Here is a 17,344-nt window from a genome sequence, read left to right as displayed (position 1 = left end):
TGGGTGGGAGGACCCCTTTTTAAACTGCTTTGGCAAAGGCGGTCCTACCACACAAGAAGAGGGGCATAAACCCCATAGTGTGTACGGTCATGGAAGGACTAAAAGTGTGTGTCTGTGTGTGTGTGTCTGTGTCCTTTAAATGTTATACCCTTGAGCACAGAAGGTGAGAGAAGGTTCACAGTCTCTGCATTCCATGCTGCACACATATAAACATGTGTACGGCGAATTTTGCTTAAGGGAGAAACTTTTATATATAAAATTAGAGAGTTCTATCAATGCATCTTCAAGTAAGATTGTATCTGTTGTGTATGCTGTTTTATGTTACTACTTAACAGGACTGGATTGCACATTTAGATGAGTTCTTAAAGGGGCAATCCGTGACACTTTTTTTTTTTTTTATTATTCAAGGCAGGGGTTTCTTGAGCTGGACCCCATTAATTTCAGCTCTGGGGACTCCCTGCTTTTGGAGATGCTTACCTCCGTAGTAGGTTTTGGTAGCCCTTCTGGCTCACATCCAGTGTTCACATTATGGTGTATTTTCAACGCTGGATAATGGTAAATAAAGTTGCACACCAAATCCAATAACAAAAATACTTGCAATGTCCGGTGCTCCTGGTTCAGGGATATCTGCCTAAAGAGTCCAGTGTATAGGATAGAAGTTATGATCCAGGGCACATCGGCTTTTTTCAAAATTGAATGTGTCTTTTGTGCTACATTAAATTTTGAAAAAAACCGATGTGCCCTTGATCATCACTTCTTATCGTATTTTCAACACTCCCGTGTCCTGCGGGCCAATAGTAGCCATGATGTCACCCGGCCCGGCTTCCTATTGGCCCATGTGACGCGGGAGCTTTAAACTGCAGAGGGATACCGGCACCCTTTTCGGAGGCAAGTCTCTCTAGATGCAGGTGGTGGCCGGAGCTGGGGTTCAGCTCTGGAGAACCCCTGCTTCAATCTTGTATATAAAAAAAAAAACAGCCGGCATGGATTGCTCCTTTAAAACTTTTGGCTGGAGCCTGTGGCCTTCAAACGCTTTCCCATCAGCACTTCTGTTGTTTCTGACTTTGACTCTTGTTTCCTTTGTAACAGAAGGGACAGACAAGACTTCGACAATCTGATCGTGCCATCTCCCCCACTCTTCAGGAGAGACGAAGACTGTTGCCCTCCATATGTCCATGGTCCGGTGGAGGTTGAGTACCAAATCTTTCTCCTCGTCAAACTCACAGAAGCCATCACTACATCACCCACCCAACGTATTCTAATACTCGTTTACTCTATCATACTTTTTAACTATGGTTTAATATCCAAATACACAACAGCACTGCTGCAGTTTAAACATTCAAGCTGAGAAAGGAGCCCTTTCTGTCTGTATATCATTACGGAGGGAAGGATGTGTTGGGGGACCGGGATTAGAGTGTGCCCCGACGCATGCCCTTTCTCCCTTGTGCTTCACCACCTGCCCTTGTATGGTCACAGTAACACACAAACTTGTAGTGATGGGGGGGGGAAGCCTTTCAGGATAGTGGGAGGAGGTTTTGTAGTAAGAATTGTGGAGAGACTTGAGGGTGTCTGAGCTGGACTGTCCTCAGTCCCTTCTCTGCACCGTGGAAGTCCCACAGATGCCCTGGAACATATGATTTCAGATGCTGTCATGGGGTAGGGGTGTGATGTTTTTCAAAAGATTGTGGCGCCTGGTGCTCACAAAAAGAAGCACACTAAGCTAAAGGAGCAGGATTCTTCCACCACAGTGACAAGAGACGGACTGATGCAATGTAGCAAATTGAGAAACCGGAAGCTCCCGTTAGTGCACTTGTTTTATCCACATGGAAATAACATCACAAGCAGGAGTCTAGGTGGGGGATGAAATCAGTTCAGGCAACTGCACATGTCGGATGGGGGCAGAGGGCTAAATACTACAGCACCACGTGCAGTCTAAACATCCAGCAACAAAGTACTTATACCTTTACAAGGACAGCTTACAAGTAGGAAGACGAGGATAAAGAGCAGTGTGCTTCGGAGGTTCCTCAGGAAGGAAAGGAGTAGACGTGTGGTATGCAAGTGCTTTCCCGCTAACGATAAATCGGGCAGTCTGCATTCTGTACAAAGTGATGGTGTGTGGACAAAACTTGTAGCAATGGGGTCTTGTGGTCCTCTAAAATCTGCTAATTTCCAGAAACACTGCCCATAACCCTCAGTGGCAAAGCATTTGGTACAGTGTTGAAGTGATGCTACAACGCAATGTTGGCTCGGTCAAGTACAGCAGCAAAGCACCAACCAAGACATGCAAAAAGACAAGTGCTGGCACGAAGCGTTAGGAAGGAGAGTGATCAGGGTGGGAAGTCTCTTACAAACTCTGTCCTTGCTGCTGCTGCTGCTGCTGCTGCATTCTCCCTCACCAACTGCTGCTAAATCCTACATTTGATGCTCTTGTTACCAAAATTGACAGTTTCATCCCCATAAACTGGCACATCCTTGCCTTGTGTCCGATGTTCCCTCCCTCCTGCTTGGGAATTTTGGGTCTTGATCCTGGGAGCTGCCCCAGTGCCACACGCAGAGCGTGGAGGTAAAGAGCCGGGCAGTGCCTGCCAAGACCCCCTGTGACCTTCTCCAAAGTATTTACAGAATAGCGCTAACTATTTATTTCTAACATAGAAACACGGCTCCTTTTCAGATAGAAAAATGTTATTTTAGATACATTTTATTATGAATAACTTTTGTTATGACTATGGCTGGTAACCATGAGTACAATATTATTAAAAGAAAATACAGAAAAAAAAAACTTGTGTATTTTTTTTTTTTTTTTTTGCTTTCTATCTCTCAGCAGAGAGAGGTCAGGAGCAGATACGAGCCTGGAAGAGCGGGCATTGTAATGTAATGTACAGGAGAGAGATGTGAGTCAGGGAGGCCTGTAAAATAATGTTGCAGTAATCAATAGGGGTGAGACCACAAGGGCACGCATGAGTGTTTTTAGTGGAACATAGGAAGGGGTTTATATTAGCAATGTTGCCAATTAAGGGCTGTTCTATAGTGTGCGTGCTCGCTACGCCGCGCGCGCAGCAGTTTTAGTTGGCTGAGGTTAGTCAGCCTTTCTATAATTGTGCCGCGCGCACAGCAGTGTGCGTGGAACCGACCGACGGGAAGATTAAGTGTGTGTGTGTGTGTGTGTGTGTGTGTGTGTGTGTGTGTGTGTGTGTTAATAAACAATTTATTACAGTATTTCTTTATTTCAAAACTTATTTTATTTAACACACACACATACACACACACACACACACATACAGTACCTCACTCGCTCACAGCATACACACAAAAAGCGTGCGGCACGTGTGTTTGCACAGGCGCGCACGGCCGCACACACTATAGAACAGCCCTAAAAAATGGCAAAATTTAGTAACAGCATTTGTGTGTGGAGAAAGAAATCAAAGGTAACCCCTACGTCAGTGTTTCTCAACCAGGATCCCTCGATCCTCTACCAAGGGAGTCACAGCCACCTGAGGAGACACTGACAGCTGTTCAGTGGATGCATCTAGTGACATCTGTAGATGTAGAGGTCACGATCCACCTGTCATCTCCAAACCCTGAACAGAGGAAAGGAGGATCGCAGCCTCTGTTTTTCCAGAATATGATGAGGTCCATCTTGACAAAGTTGAGCTTAACGCGACGAAAGACTAGATTTATTGATCATTATGTGCTGTAAGCCTGTATGTTTTTTTGTTTGTTTTATCTCGCCACACCGTCGCCATTTAAATACCTCAAGTTTTCATTGCAGGCTTTGTGTACCCTTCCTGACTCACTAAACTTTGATACTGACCATGCTTATAAATCAGAAATGTTTAACATGTTTGCATGGAGTGCTTTGGCGCATGCAGCGTGTCGGTTATAAAAGATACAAAGAAAGGAGCCTGGGGAGACAGCAATGCTACTCAAGTACCAGGGCCGCAAACTGCAGAGAGGAAGAGCAGCGAGACAATAGACACACAACTAGAGATGGGCGAACCAGTCCAAATCAGTTTCCTGGATTTTAACGAGTTTTCCATTCAAAATCCGTTCCGTGGCCGACGCATTGTTCGTTTCAATTCGTGCGGATTAATCCAAAACCGCCATTTTATACAATCCACTGACTGATCTGTCGGATTGTTGATGTATAAAAAAAAAACCGCAAAATAGAATCATCATTTTTGAGACTGATCCGTGGCGGATCTAAATCCACAAAACAAATTTGCCCATCCCTTCTTACAACCAAATGCTAGTTAATATTTCGCGTTTTGAACCGTAAAAAGCGGGAGACCTTGCTCAAGAGAGAACCTTTGTCATTGACAGAATCATTGACTATTAAATAGCATTTTGTTATATGCTAGCCTATTGTCTAATTTCTGTAGTAATAAACAGTAAGTGCAGTAACCGTGTACCTTCAATGGTGGCCTGTTTTTAATGGCATATTATTGGTCTGATGGAAGTAGGAGACACTGCAAGGAGATGGGTAAGGAGTGGGTGTGAGGGAGCAGGGCAGATGACTTTGACATGGGAAGATGTGATGTAGTGAAGACAGTGACGTAGGAGGAGATAAGAAGAGATGTGTAGATTCTGCAAAGAATTGAGTAGGAGGTGGGGGTGTTATGGATCAGGGATAGCAAGCAGAGATATGTTTACGTGATTTGTCAGCTCTGCGCTCCTCTCTGAAAACCATCCTACACAGTCTGAGGACAAGCACCCTGTGTGTGTCTATAGTCCAGGGGTGAGCAAACTTTTTAGGCCGAGCCCCCCTTTCCATCCATGAAATTTCTCAGGGCCCCCGCCCCTGCCTGATGTAATCAAAATCACATGGGAAAAAAATCCTTTATTAAACGGTATACAATGTAAATACAAATACGTCTAAATACTTACATATTTCAACATTTTAAAAACAGTTAAACATTACAATTGAAGTGTTTTGTTTTTTTTTTTAGTAACAAGGCTTGCGCCGGCTCATTTTAACTATTGCTGGCATTATGGTGCCGGCGTCGCTGCATGCACGCATTTGCGTGCACATGCCCGGCAACCACTCTTCTGTATTTTCTTATGGGAGCTACCCCGCACCTACAGGCGGAGAGGCGCATTGACGCAGCAGCGTTTTGAAAATACAACAAATTTTGTACTTTCAGGCGGCTGCCACGTGACAGCGCACGTGAGCTGGTTCAGCCAACAAGGGCGAACCAGCTTCGTGACGCCCCCACCACACGTCTACAATCTCCTGCAGCCAAGTTCACAAATTGCTTGGGCTGCAGGAGTGCGCATGGCTGCGCAGGGACCATAATCCCAGCTTTATTCTCACTGGCTAAAGAGCATTTCACTTATCATAACATCTGGAGCTGTAACATGTTTATGAGATGTCCCATGCAGGCAGTATACTAGTATTGGATCACCATCTGTTTATTTTATTGTTGTTTGGTATCAATTAATATTTGTTTTTTTCTGGTGGACTGTCAATATCACAAAGAACATCCGTTTGGGTTCATTCATCCACCCCTTTGCCACCTGCCTGCCCTCTTCCCCCCTTTTTTGTTCCTTCTCCCATTTGCCTTTTTTTCTCCCCCTGCTCTTTAGCTTGCCTTCCCCAGTGTCATCCACACTCCTACAGTACCTACCAGTATTTATTTATTTTTCCGTTTTTAATGTGTTTTTTTACTTGTTTTTTTAGTATTTTTTTTATTGCATTCAAAGTAACATTTAGATAGCGGCAGCTTACCCTTTCATATGTCAGCTGTGCAGGGGGTCACAGCAAATCAGGGTGCCAGCGGAGAGCAGGACCAGAGCGTTATTGCAGGGCAGACACTGGGAGGGGCATTCGACGACACAGTGCTGGTTCGTGCCCCACCCATGCCGTCCTACTGCAGTACTGGCCTCTTCTGATGATTTTCTTGTGCAGCCGCCGTACCTCCACCACGCGCGCACCCCAAGTTCAGCCAGCTACCCGCCCCGCCCGCATCAACATTTTCGGCTGCCTGCACTGCGCAAAGAATTTTTGGCCGCCTGCACTGCCCACCCGTCCGCGCACGGCATGTTGTGCTGTCTGCCCGCCTGCGCACAACAGCTTTTGCCACCCTCTGCCTGCACCAGCCACACACAATCTAGTACCAAAATCATGTATTTAGCATCTAAGGAGGCACAGTTGAGAGAGTTATGTGTTTGGAGATTTACTTCCATTCTGTCACTTTCCTCCAGCCTTCTTGTGGTCTGCTAGCCTCATACTGAACATTAACCCCTTTTGTGCAGGAATACAACACACCCGTAACACACCAGGTCATACTCGGTCTCTGTTGTGGGGCTTCCAAAGTTCAACAAGTAGCAACGAGGCGGTCGCCTGGGCAAAAAAGAATACAGTGGCAATCGTTTACCTATTTGTTGCCAGAGGTGCCTGCAACACATTTCACAGCAGTAAATGTCTGAATAGGCAGAGCCAGGTACAAACGTTTCAAAATCATTTTAATGACACTTGCAGTTGTCTGTCTCCACATTTGGTTTCCACTATTCAGGTCTGTCTCTCTTAAACTCTTTACATTTAGTAGTCAATTTGTCATTTGTATTTGTAGTTACAGGCACATACATGTCCATATATTCTAAAAAAAAATATATACAAAACTTAAAAATCTTTCATGGGGTCTTGGAAAAAACAGAGCTAAGTTGTATAGTGTACAATGGCTTTTATTGGACTAAACGGTTCTACATATATCTGGTGTACATAGCTTTTATGAATGGCATCTAGTGCCCACTGCTTTCTATTCATACTTGGTAATGGCTGATCCCTCTTTAGACATGGTGCTTGGCAGTTTTATTAAAAAATAAACCTAGTCTTTTCATTCCAAGCACAGATTTTGTGCATAGATAGAAGGGGGCACATGCTGCCATCAGACGAACCGGCTGCCTGTGAAAAGAGCGGCTTCCACATACATTGACAAATGCAGCTTTGGAAAGACACATCAGATTTAATCCGATTTTAACATAACATTTGCAAGGTTGGGGAAGATGTTGAAAGCAAAGAGTGTTTTTGCACACGCGCCGTTTTATTGTTGTGTGTTTGTCTGTCCCAGGGGAGAGATGCTGTTCAAGTAGCTGTGATTACAAGTTGTGCTTAGATACAGTAGGTCTCTATGGATTCATAATGTGCTGCTGTTTGCGCAGCATGCTGTACAGAGGGGAAATTGTTGACCTGAAGTAGCGCTTGATTACTGTTATAAATCTATTATGACTTCATTTAGCCATTATGCCCCATTATGCTTTGCTTGCATGCTCTTATTTCATTCTCAAAGGTACCACATTCACAGATCTCAGGCATGGCACGCTGATTGGCATGTACTGTATTTGTCTACTTGTCTATACCCTTCACCCTGCTTTTTTATATTCCGTTTATCCAAATTCCATCGAGTAGTTAAGCATACATTTTAAATATGGTCATATTCTTAGAGACTCATTTGTAATAAGTCCGTGAAGTTCACATTAATATGTGATGCAATGTACTATAGGGTGTAGTTCAGTCTGTGATACCTTTAATAAACCAACATTATATATATATATTTATAGATGGATTTAATGCACAAGCTTTCTGGACCATATAATTCTCTACTTTAGAAGTTCTGTCCATATGTAAGACAGTACATCTAAAGAGACAAGTAGTGTGCAAATGATAGCTATGAAGATTAAAAAAAGTAATGAGTATCACAATCTGGAACAAATCGTCTTTGTTTTATTCACCTTTCTGCTAGTTTCCTCAATTGTTAATGCCTTACACATTCAGCAAGTGATCCCACACATGACATAATGTTCTATACATAAGTAGAACAGTTTGTTACCAGGATATCGAAATCTGTTTTGGGAGGAGGTTTAATTTACTGTGGAGGAACCCTCCCTGTATTACATAACAAAAACAAAGGATAGTGGTGGGTACTCCCAGCCACGTTTTGAAGAGTTTATTTTATGATAGGGTGGTTCGTTTTTGACAGCATCCTGTTATTGACACGTATAGAGGAGTACGTTGGAGATCCAGAGCAATGATATCACCTGTGGAACACCCAGGCACACGTGTGCTGGATACTTCTTCTGTCACACCCACTGCATAACAACTACAGCACTGCATTCCAATATATATCCAATTAAAACATGCTGCAGAGCACAGACTTATTTCTAGACGATAAATGCTCAAAATATTTATATTGCGGATGCCAAATGAGCAAAGCCCTGGGGAATGAAGATGAACATGCAAAGTAGATTTCAGATATCGCCTATATTATGTAATGAAGGTTGTTGCATAGTTAAAAGTAGCCAAGATGGACTTTTAGAAGTGTAGATTGTGATGCCTTTTAATAAAATATGAGCGTTCTTCATGGATGTAATCACTGTGTGTAAGGAGTTTTCCCAACCTCACTGGTCTTTCTGTGTATTCATGGGTACACGAAGAGAGGTATGTGATGTTGAAAAACCTCTGTTCATGATGTTACGACTTGGATCTATGGAGATTACTCGTGTTGGTTTAGGAACACTATGTTAATGTAGAAACTAGTATAATTTTCATTGCTCACAAAACGTGAAATATATCAATTTAAAATATGTAAATGTGCTGCACATATATAAAAAAAGAATTGTTTTAAGAATTACAAAAGACATGCATATGAGGTCAAATGCCTTTACACGCAGAAATAGCTCTAGTCGTATTATTTTTGACGTGTTAAATATGATTAAGTTTATTCACTGATAAAAACATTTTATATATTTTTTTTTTTTTTTTTAATAAAACATACTTTTAAGAACAAAGATTATTTTCTCTCAGTATATAGCATGCATGCCATGATGGAGATATGGAATACTTTCAGAATTTCCTGGTGGAACCCCAGCCGAGATATACAATGCACCTAAAAATACTCTGTTGTACTGTGTGTGTGTGTTCAGAATTGTTGTATTTATAACCATTTGTGTGAACTGTGGGCATAAGCTAAGGACAGGCATGCAAGGGCCAGTGCTGAACAGGTTGAATTACTTTTTGCACATATACCATGCCTTTGCTTCAAAGCAAAGTGGACAAACAAGGTCTGACAATGCTAAGCCTAATAATAATAATGATGCTGAGTCCCTGCGCATCACAGCCCTCTATGGGGCATTAATGCTTGGATAAGGTATAAGAAGCATGTTCTAACATCAGTAGTTAGCTAGCACAGAACTAAGACCAGGCAGGGTTTATATGCAATGCGGCCAGGCACTTGATATTGTGTCTGTAAATAAACCATCATCTATAAATTGGAGGAGTCCTTGTCTCGTGTTGTTACAACATATTGGTGACCCCGGACACAATCTTCTGCTGGACTGAGGATTAATAAACATTTTAAAGAGCAAGACAGCAGAGTTTTAATTAACCAACCCCCAACGAGGGATAAACAGCCCCGTGAAGGAAGGACTCAATCCACAGAAAGAAGGATGTTCTCTTTGAAGGAGTAAGACCAAAGGTGTCCATCAACAGATTTGGTGAATATTACAGTCCAGTATATCAGGGAAGGGAGCGATTTATATTTCTGAGTATTATGACATATTTACCAGCTGTTGGTTGGGCAGTCAATCTGATTTATTGGGGTTGTATCGCCTGTAAAAATGGTTGACGCCAGAGCAGGGAAGCCTGATCAGCTCATCCAGGGAAAACCAACAGGAGTATGGAATTACATTGTTAAATTGGGTAGTCAATTTGATACATTAGGGTGCCCATAATATCTGGAGCGGAAGTCTGATAAGCTCAACCTGGGGCGTCTGAAACCACTATGGGATTTGTTTTTGAGATACCACAAAGTTGAACTTTGTCCTTGATATGGCAACATTTGTGTCTTGCATGTTCAGACAGTTAATAAAAAGACTAAATATAAAAAGGGAAAATTAGCCAATGTGCTGGAATTGTTAACAGGGGCAACTTAAAAATAAAGAGTTTAAGCAGAAACTGGAAAAAAAATGTTCCTAAAATAGTTGAGATCAGGTGTAGGATTGAAATCCAAATGGATGAGACAGACGAAGAGATGCAGAAGCGTAGTAACATAAGCAATTTGAGAACGTAATATTTTCACATACAGTATGTGCTAAATTTCTGTTTCTCAAAGTGTTTTAGTTTATTTTTTTTATATAAGGGTGAACGTAAATATACGTGTTACGTGTCTAAAGATGTTGCATGTCCTCAATGTGTTAAAATAAGAGTATAAAACGGTGGTATTATATTATTAATTAAGATAAGATTGTTTGCAAACAATTCGGTTCAATGGTTTAGTTCTAAGAATGTGCACAAAAATTGAACTGGATTCGTTTTCTGTCTAACCGTTTAATATTTGTCCATTTGTTAACTCTTGTTTTCTTCTTAAGGAATTTCCAGGGCATCGGACAAATTTTGGTTTAATTTCCAGTTTGTTCCCTGAGGTGAATAATGTGTTAACCTTAAATTATATAAAATGTGAAATTAATCTTTGTGACGGAAATATTGTATTTTGTTTACAGTTTATTTTCAACTTAATATGAAATTCCTAATTTGTTTTTGGAGGAGAAACATGTCATAATTAAAATGTATTATTTAGGAATATTAAATTTCGCAAAACGTTAAAACAAAAAGAAAATATTTTCCGTGCTGTGAAGTGTTTTGTGTCTTGTCCTCCGTGATGTTATGTTTCTGTGTTTTACATATATAAAGGAAAGTCAGAGATTTTGTGATGAGCAACTAGGTATTAAGAGAGAGCTATGAAGTATTTTCTCTATCCTTTCCCCCACTAGGGTTGCCAGGTGGCTTCTCCAAAAATACTGGACACAATGGTGAAAAGTGCGAGACACATGCTTGAGACACAGACACACACACCTCTCTCTGCTCTCTCCTTTGTCCCACTCTCAGGCTCCTGACACCTCCTCCTGATTGGCTGGCTGCTGCTGTGTAATGCAGCCAATCATGATGGAGCAAGATGCACAGCCCCCATACAGCCCTGCTGTGTCTGTGCTTGGGGAAATCCCGGTGCCGGTCAGGTCACTGTCTAGAGAGGTAATACCGGACACATACATCTCCAGTATTACCTCTATTTTTATACTGGACAGTGTCCAAATACAGGACAGTCCGATTCAATATTGGACACCTGGCAACCCTAGCCCCCACCCTATTCATATTAGAGAACTAATATAAATGGCAGGGGGAGATGGGGCTGTATAAGAAGTTGCTGAGAACATTGTGACATCAGTAAAAAGGAGAAATAGTCTGAGGGAATCGACCATTAATAATAAAATATATACATCTTTAATAATGGAATAAGGTGCCAGACCTTAATAAACAAATAAAAAATCAGTCATCACTATATAATCTCTTACACATGTTGCCGGTATTAGTTAAATTTGGTCCTAGAAGACCGGAGAATTATTGGATATACAATCTTAAGATCATTATTCCATTTGGACTTAATGAAGATATTGACATTATATCACTCCTATTATAACGGTTGGTTGATTTCTATATGTCTCTCTGACAATTTCGGTGTACCCTTCTGATGCTCTTCGCCTGCCCGTTTCTTCTGTCTCATCTAGATGCAACACATACGTATACTAGGTTTCCAACTAGCGCTATATATTAGTATATATTTTTGGGGATATATGCCAGCACTTCTCAGCTGTGGCTATTTATTCCTTTAGTCCATATGGCCCAATATTTTGGGTTTTCTATATATATATTCTTTTATATCATGTGTTTATGCCTTTGCACTTGTTTACCTGTATGTCTGCTCCATTAATGTGCTAATCTAATTCCTCCATGTATAAACCATCCAATCTCTCCTCTAATTCTTTCAATTGGGTCCTAACAAGTTTTCTTCATTCACTTACAATATTGCAAAGTTGAATACTTTCTTTTTGTTGCTACAACCTGCAACAGATGTTATGTATCTGTACATGTTACATTTACATTATGCTAATTTTAACTAATGTTTTTGGGGTTTTCTCGCTGTCTCCTTTTTTCTAGCATTGATTAAGGATCAATTTTGATCATATAATGATATATAAGATCCCCTCCCCTTTTTTTTATAGGTAGTTGTATAACTTTGCGTGTGTGTGTGGTCATGTGTGTGTGGGGTCATGTGAAAAAGAAAGTAGACCCTCTTTGAATTATATGGTTTTACATATCAAGACATAATAACAATCATCTGTTCCTTAGGTCTTAAAATTAGGTAAATACAACCTCAGATGATCAACAACACATCATATTACACCATGTCATGATTTATTTAACAAAAATAAAACCAAAATGGAGAAGCCATGTGTGAAAAACTAAGCACCAATAGGAATCATCATGGGGACCAACCAATGCGTCTGCATAATTTCTGCAACACGCCACCTGCATTTCTCAGTTCCACCTCTGAGAAGGGGTATTTAAATCTAACTTGCCGGCATTAGGTACAACTCCTCCCCTTTGAAAAAAGCGCTCCCTTTTGGCGCGAAACGATAGTCAGGGCTCTGGCGACGTCTTGATGATAACGTCCACTGCAGTAGATGTATGCCCACTAAGTCACAGATGCCAAGAACAAGTTGTATAATCTCTCTTACTATATGAGATTTCGATGTGATTGTAACACTTAGTCTTTAATACTATATACTCTTTCCTGCTCTATTTTGTTTGCAGCCACCGGACTCTCAAATGGAGAGGGCTGATACTGCAGCACGGTTGCATTAGCAGGGTAAGATAGCTTGGTTTTCAGTATATAAACACATTCTCTATGCCAAATGATGGTGTAGCCAATAGTTACAGATACAATATATGTGATTTAAAATTATGGGTTACAACTTGTATAACTACTTCACCACTTCACGGGTGACGTTGTGATAATATCAGGAGTACTAACACTCTCTGTACACTTTGATACATTTATGTACAAGTATGAACAAGTTACTAAATTTGTTTCTCTTGCTGACCAGTTAGCCACAAACTGACACAGCTGACTGATTAGTTTATTACTATGTGGTGTCTTTCCACAGAGCTCATATGTGTAATAAGTATATGAGCTGAGAGCCTATAGAAAGTATTTGGTGTATTATTAAACCCATATTTAACGTGACACCCTACTGAGGGCGGTATACACTGCTATTTTTATCTAATATACGTAGCCATCTCCATAGATCTGTGCATTTTGCGAACTCATTGGATTTACTTATTGGGTATTCCTCCCTGTGTAAACCAAGTCGGCATTCTATCTCATCGTGAGATATTTAAATAATTTAATTTGTATCACTTATTATGCACCTAGATGAGTTGACTAATAAAACTTTTTTATTTTTTGGGGTTTTACCCTTCTTACAATCAAATTCTGAACGCTCAGTTTGTTTTAAGATAATTCATTGTTCTAAACTTATCATTAATGGTAGAGTGCAAACATTTGGGGTTTCTTTTATGATCACTCTGATCATTGGGTATTGCTAGCGTTTATTCCCCATGCACCCCATTATCTGTACAATCATCTAAATATTTTAATATTTAGGTTGAGCGATTGATCTAATCTTCTCTCCAATTTGGCAGCATATCAGGCTTCATAATTAACCAGTCAAAATCACTAGCCCTGAGTATTAATCTGACATCGTGTATCTGATTAAACGTCTCAATATTCATTTCAATTTTACATGGCGCACAAACTATATACCATACCTTGCCATAAATCTCACAAAATCCGTACTGTCAATCTATATAATTACCCCCAACAAATTCAAAAGCTCAAAAACGATCTAGAAGAATGAGATAGGTATTGTATCTCTGGATAGGTAGGATTACGGCAGTCAAAATTATTCACATTATCCTGGAAAGGAATCTTTTCCGGACACTCCCAGTCCAGGTCCCTAACAAAGATCTGATCGATCTACAGCGCAATATTGCTAGGTTCATATGGTCAAGTAAAAGGTCCAGAATTAAAAGTGTAATACAACAAAGACCTTCAAATCTAGGAGGTCTAGCTGTGCCTAATTTGTGGACGTATCTTCAGGCATCTCACCTGAGCCAGCTACTCCTCTGGAACTCAACAGTGAGTACAAGAGTGTGGGTCAGTATAGGCAGTCCTCGACAAATGCGGTGGCCCGGGGCGACTGCATTTTACCTGCTGGTGATGTGCGGTGGAAGCAGTGGAGTGATCGGGTCCTCGGGCTTTACACGTGCAATAGAATACTTCGGCCGGAGCGGGGGCACACACGTGTAGCGGTCTCGGCGCGCATGCTCAGGGAAGGAGGGTGTCCGGCCTGCAGGGGTCGGGGATGAGTGGCGTCCGGCGGGTGAACAATCACCGGATTCCACTCACCCGATCCTGTCTCCCCGCCTGCATGGGCACCCGAGGGCAATGTCAACTGCGCACGCCAACCTTGTTCCCCTGTGCCCACCTCCCGCCCCGGGCAGTAGCCACGGGGGCAGGGGTGGGAACCAAACACGACAACCCGCCCACCAGACCTCGCTCCCCCGAGCCTACCACACGCCTGGTGGCAGCGGCCGCCGTGATCGGGGGCAGAGGGAGGAGGGGGAACCCAGTTTTCACAATATTGTTTTCTAATTCATGATTTTTGGTGTATGTGGGGTTTGTCACATTCTGTCATATGTCACAATTGTGTGGTGACAGGACTTATTTATATTATCTAGGAGAGCACTTTTGTCTTTTTTTCCCCCGCTTGATCTGACTCTGCTCTGGAAGTTGCCCTCTCTTATGATGGCCTTTCTTCTCCCACAATCTGCACCCTTTCTCTTCTCTGCTGTTACCGTATCCTTCCTATTCCTTCCTCTCTTGCTTTTCGCTTCTTTTGAGGCTCACACTGTCCAGATCTTCTCTCCTCTCCCTGTCCACGTGGCTGTCATCTATCACCCACCTGCCTCTACTCATCCCCCTTCTGCCTTTCTCTCTCACTTTGAATCCTGGCTCGTTTTCTTTCTCTCCTCAGACTCCCCTGTTCTTCTCCTTGGGAGTTCAACTGCCACATTGATGACACTTCTCTCCCTTGGACTTCCCACTTTCTCTCTCTAACTTCTTCTTTTGGCCTTCAACAGTGGACTGCAGCCAGCACCGACATGGATGGACCTAGACCTGGTTTTCACTAAAAACTTTTCTTTCTCTGATTTTTCTATTTCCCCCCTTTCCTCTCTCTGACCATCACCTCATCTCATTTTCTCTCTCGCTTCTCCCCCTCTCCATCTCCACCTACCCTTTGTTTCAGCAGAAACCTGCGCTCTATTAACCCACCAGCCTTTGATTCCACTTTACGCTCCTCCCTCTCCTCTCTCAGTTCTGCTCCAGATAACCTGGTCAGGAACTACAACTCTGCCTTATCCTCCTCTCTTGATCTACATGCCCCACTTTCTCTCTGTCGTCCTCGCCCTTCTAACCCCAGACCTTGGCTAAATTCCCACACGCGCATGCTGTGTTCCTCCACTCATTCCTCTGAACGCCTCTGGAGGAAATCTCACACTCTCACAGACTTCCTCCACTACAAATTTATGCTATCCTGTTTCAACTCTGCCCTCCTTCAGGCTAAACAAACCTACTTTTCTTCACTAATCAACACGCATAAGTCTAATCCACGCTGACTTTTCTCTGTCTTTGACTCTACTCAAACCACCCTCAGCTGCCACTTCTTCTTCCTCCATCTCACCTAAGGACTTTGCTGACTATTTAAAGGAAAAGGTGGAATCCATAAGTCAGAACATCCCCTTTGTTTCCTCCTCCTACCCTACACCGCTTCCTAACTCTCCTCCTGCCTTCCTTGACTCTTCACACTGTCACAGAGGAAGATGTGTCACTACTGATCTACTCTTCTCCCTCTACCACCTGCCCTCTTGACCCCATTCCCTCCCATCTCCTAGAACCTCTTGCTCCTACTATAATCCCTACGCTCACACACATTTTTAACTCCTCCCTCTACTCTGGTACCTTTCCCTCCTCCTTCAAACATGCAACAGTTATATCATTACTCAAAAACAGCAAGCTTGGCCCTACCTGTCTTTGTAACTATCAACCGGTCTCCCTCCTGCCTTTTGCCTCTAAACTCCTTGAACGTCTTGTATTCTCTTGCTTGCTCCACTTTCTCAACACTCATTCTCTCCTAGACCCTCTACAATCTGGCTTCCGCACTGCTCACTCGACTGAAACAGCCCTCACTAAAATAACTAATGACCTCCATGCTGCCAAAGACAGAGGTCATTACACTCTGCTCATATTACTCGACCTCTCTGCAGCATTTGACACCGTGGACCACCCTCTTCTCCTTCACATTCTCCATACTCTTGGTATTCGTAACAAAACTCTATCCTGGATCTCATCTTACCTCTCTCATCGTTCTTTCAGTGTCTCTTCTGATAACACCTCCTCCTCTATCGATCTCTCTGTGGCGGTACCCCAGGGCTCTGTCCTGGGACCTCTCCTCTTTTCTCTGTACACACTTTCTCTACGTGACCTAATCAAATCTCTTGGGTTTAAATATCACCTCTATGCTGAAGACACACAAATTTACTTTTCAACCTCTGACCTTACACCTGCTCTACAAACCAAAGTTTCTGAATGTCTCTCTGCGATATGATCCTGGATGGCCCTCCGACGACTTAAACTTAACATAGCAAAAACAGAGCTCCTCATACTTCCTCCCAAACCTGGCCCTACTACCTCCTTCCACATTACTGTTGGAAGTACTATCATTCACCCAGTAACCCAAGCACACTGCCTAGGGGTCACACTTGACACCTCTCTCACATTTTCCTCTCACATTCAAAATGTTTCTAAAACCTGTCGCTTTTTCCTCCGCAATATCACAAAGATATGCCCGTTCCTCTGTTGCTCGACTGCTTAAATTTTGACTCGAGCCCTCATTCTCTCCCGTCTCGATTACTGTAACCTCCTGCTGTCCGACCTTCCTGCCTCTCACCTGTTTCCGCTACAATCTATCCTAAACGCTGCTGCCAGAATAACTCTACTCTCCTAAATCTGTCTCAGCGTTTCCCCTGTGAAATCATTCTCCTGGCTTCCTATCAAATCTCGCACTCAATTCTCCTCACTTTTAACGCTTTACACTCTTCTGCCCCTCCTTACATCTCAGCCCTAATTTCTCGCTATGCTCCATCCCAACTCTTGCGTTCTGCTCAATGAAGTTTTCTCTCTAACACCTTTGTATCTAAAGCCCTCTTCCGCCTTAAACCCTTCTCATTGACTGCCCCACACCTCTGGAATGCCTTTCCCCTCAATATCCGACTAGCGCCCTCTCTATCCACCTTTAAGACCCACCTTAACACACACACTTGCTTAAAGAAGCATACGATTATCAACGTGGATAATACTATACACATGATACATGAAGCTTGGCCCCCTGC

At 42.4% G+C, this 17,344-nt stretch overlaps 1 protein-coding gene across 4 annotated transcripts in view; it reads left to right on the top strand.

Annotated features, from left to right (window-relative positions):
- SAMD4B (sterile alpha motif domain containing 4B) overlaps positions 1-2,786 on the top strand; it is a 46,246-nt gene extending 43,460 nt beyond the window's left edge. For 3 of the 4 annotated variants that reach the window (XM_075608235.1, XM_075608233.1, XM_075608234.1), the window contains exon 13: positions 1,090-2,785. In XM_075608235.1, the coding sequence (XP_075464350.1) occupies positions 1,090-1,118 (29 nt within the window). In that variant the 3' untranslated portion in view covers positions 1,119-2,785. Of the gene's footprint in view, positions 1-1,089 lie in introns of all 4 variants that reach the window. The other variant, XR_012802631.1, reaches the window with a different exon arrangement.
- The last annotated feature ends 14,558 nt before the right edge of the window (positions 2,787-17,344 follow it).

This window comes from Ascaphus truei, chromosome 7 (assembly GCF_040206685.1).
Source record: "Ascaphus truei isolate aAscTru1 chromosome 7, aAscTru1.hap1, whole genome shotgun sequence".
Lineage (NCBI taxonomy): Eukaryota > Metazoa > Chordata > Amphibia > Anura > Ascaphidae > Ascaphus > Ascaphus truei.
The sequence above is the reverse complement of the archived record's forward strand: the minus strand, read 5'-3'. Positions and strand labels throughout refer to the sequence as shown.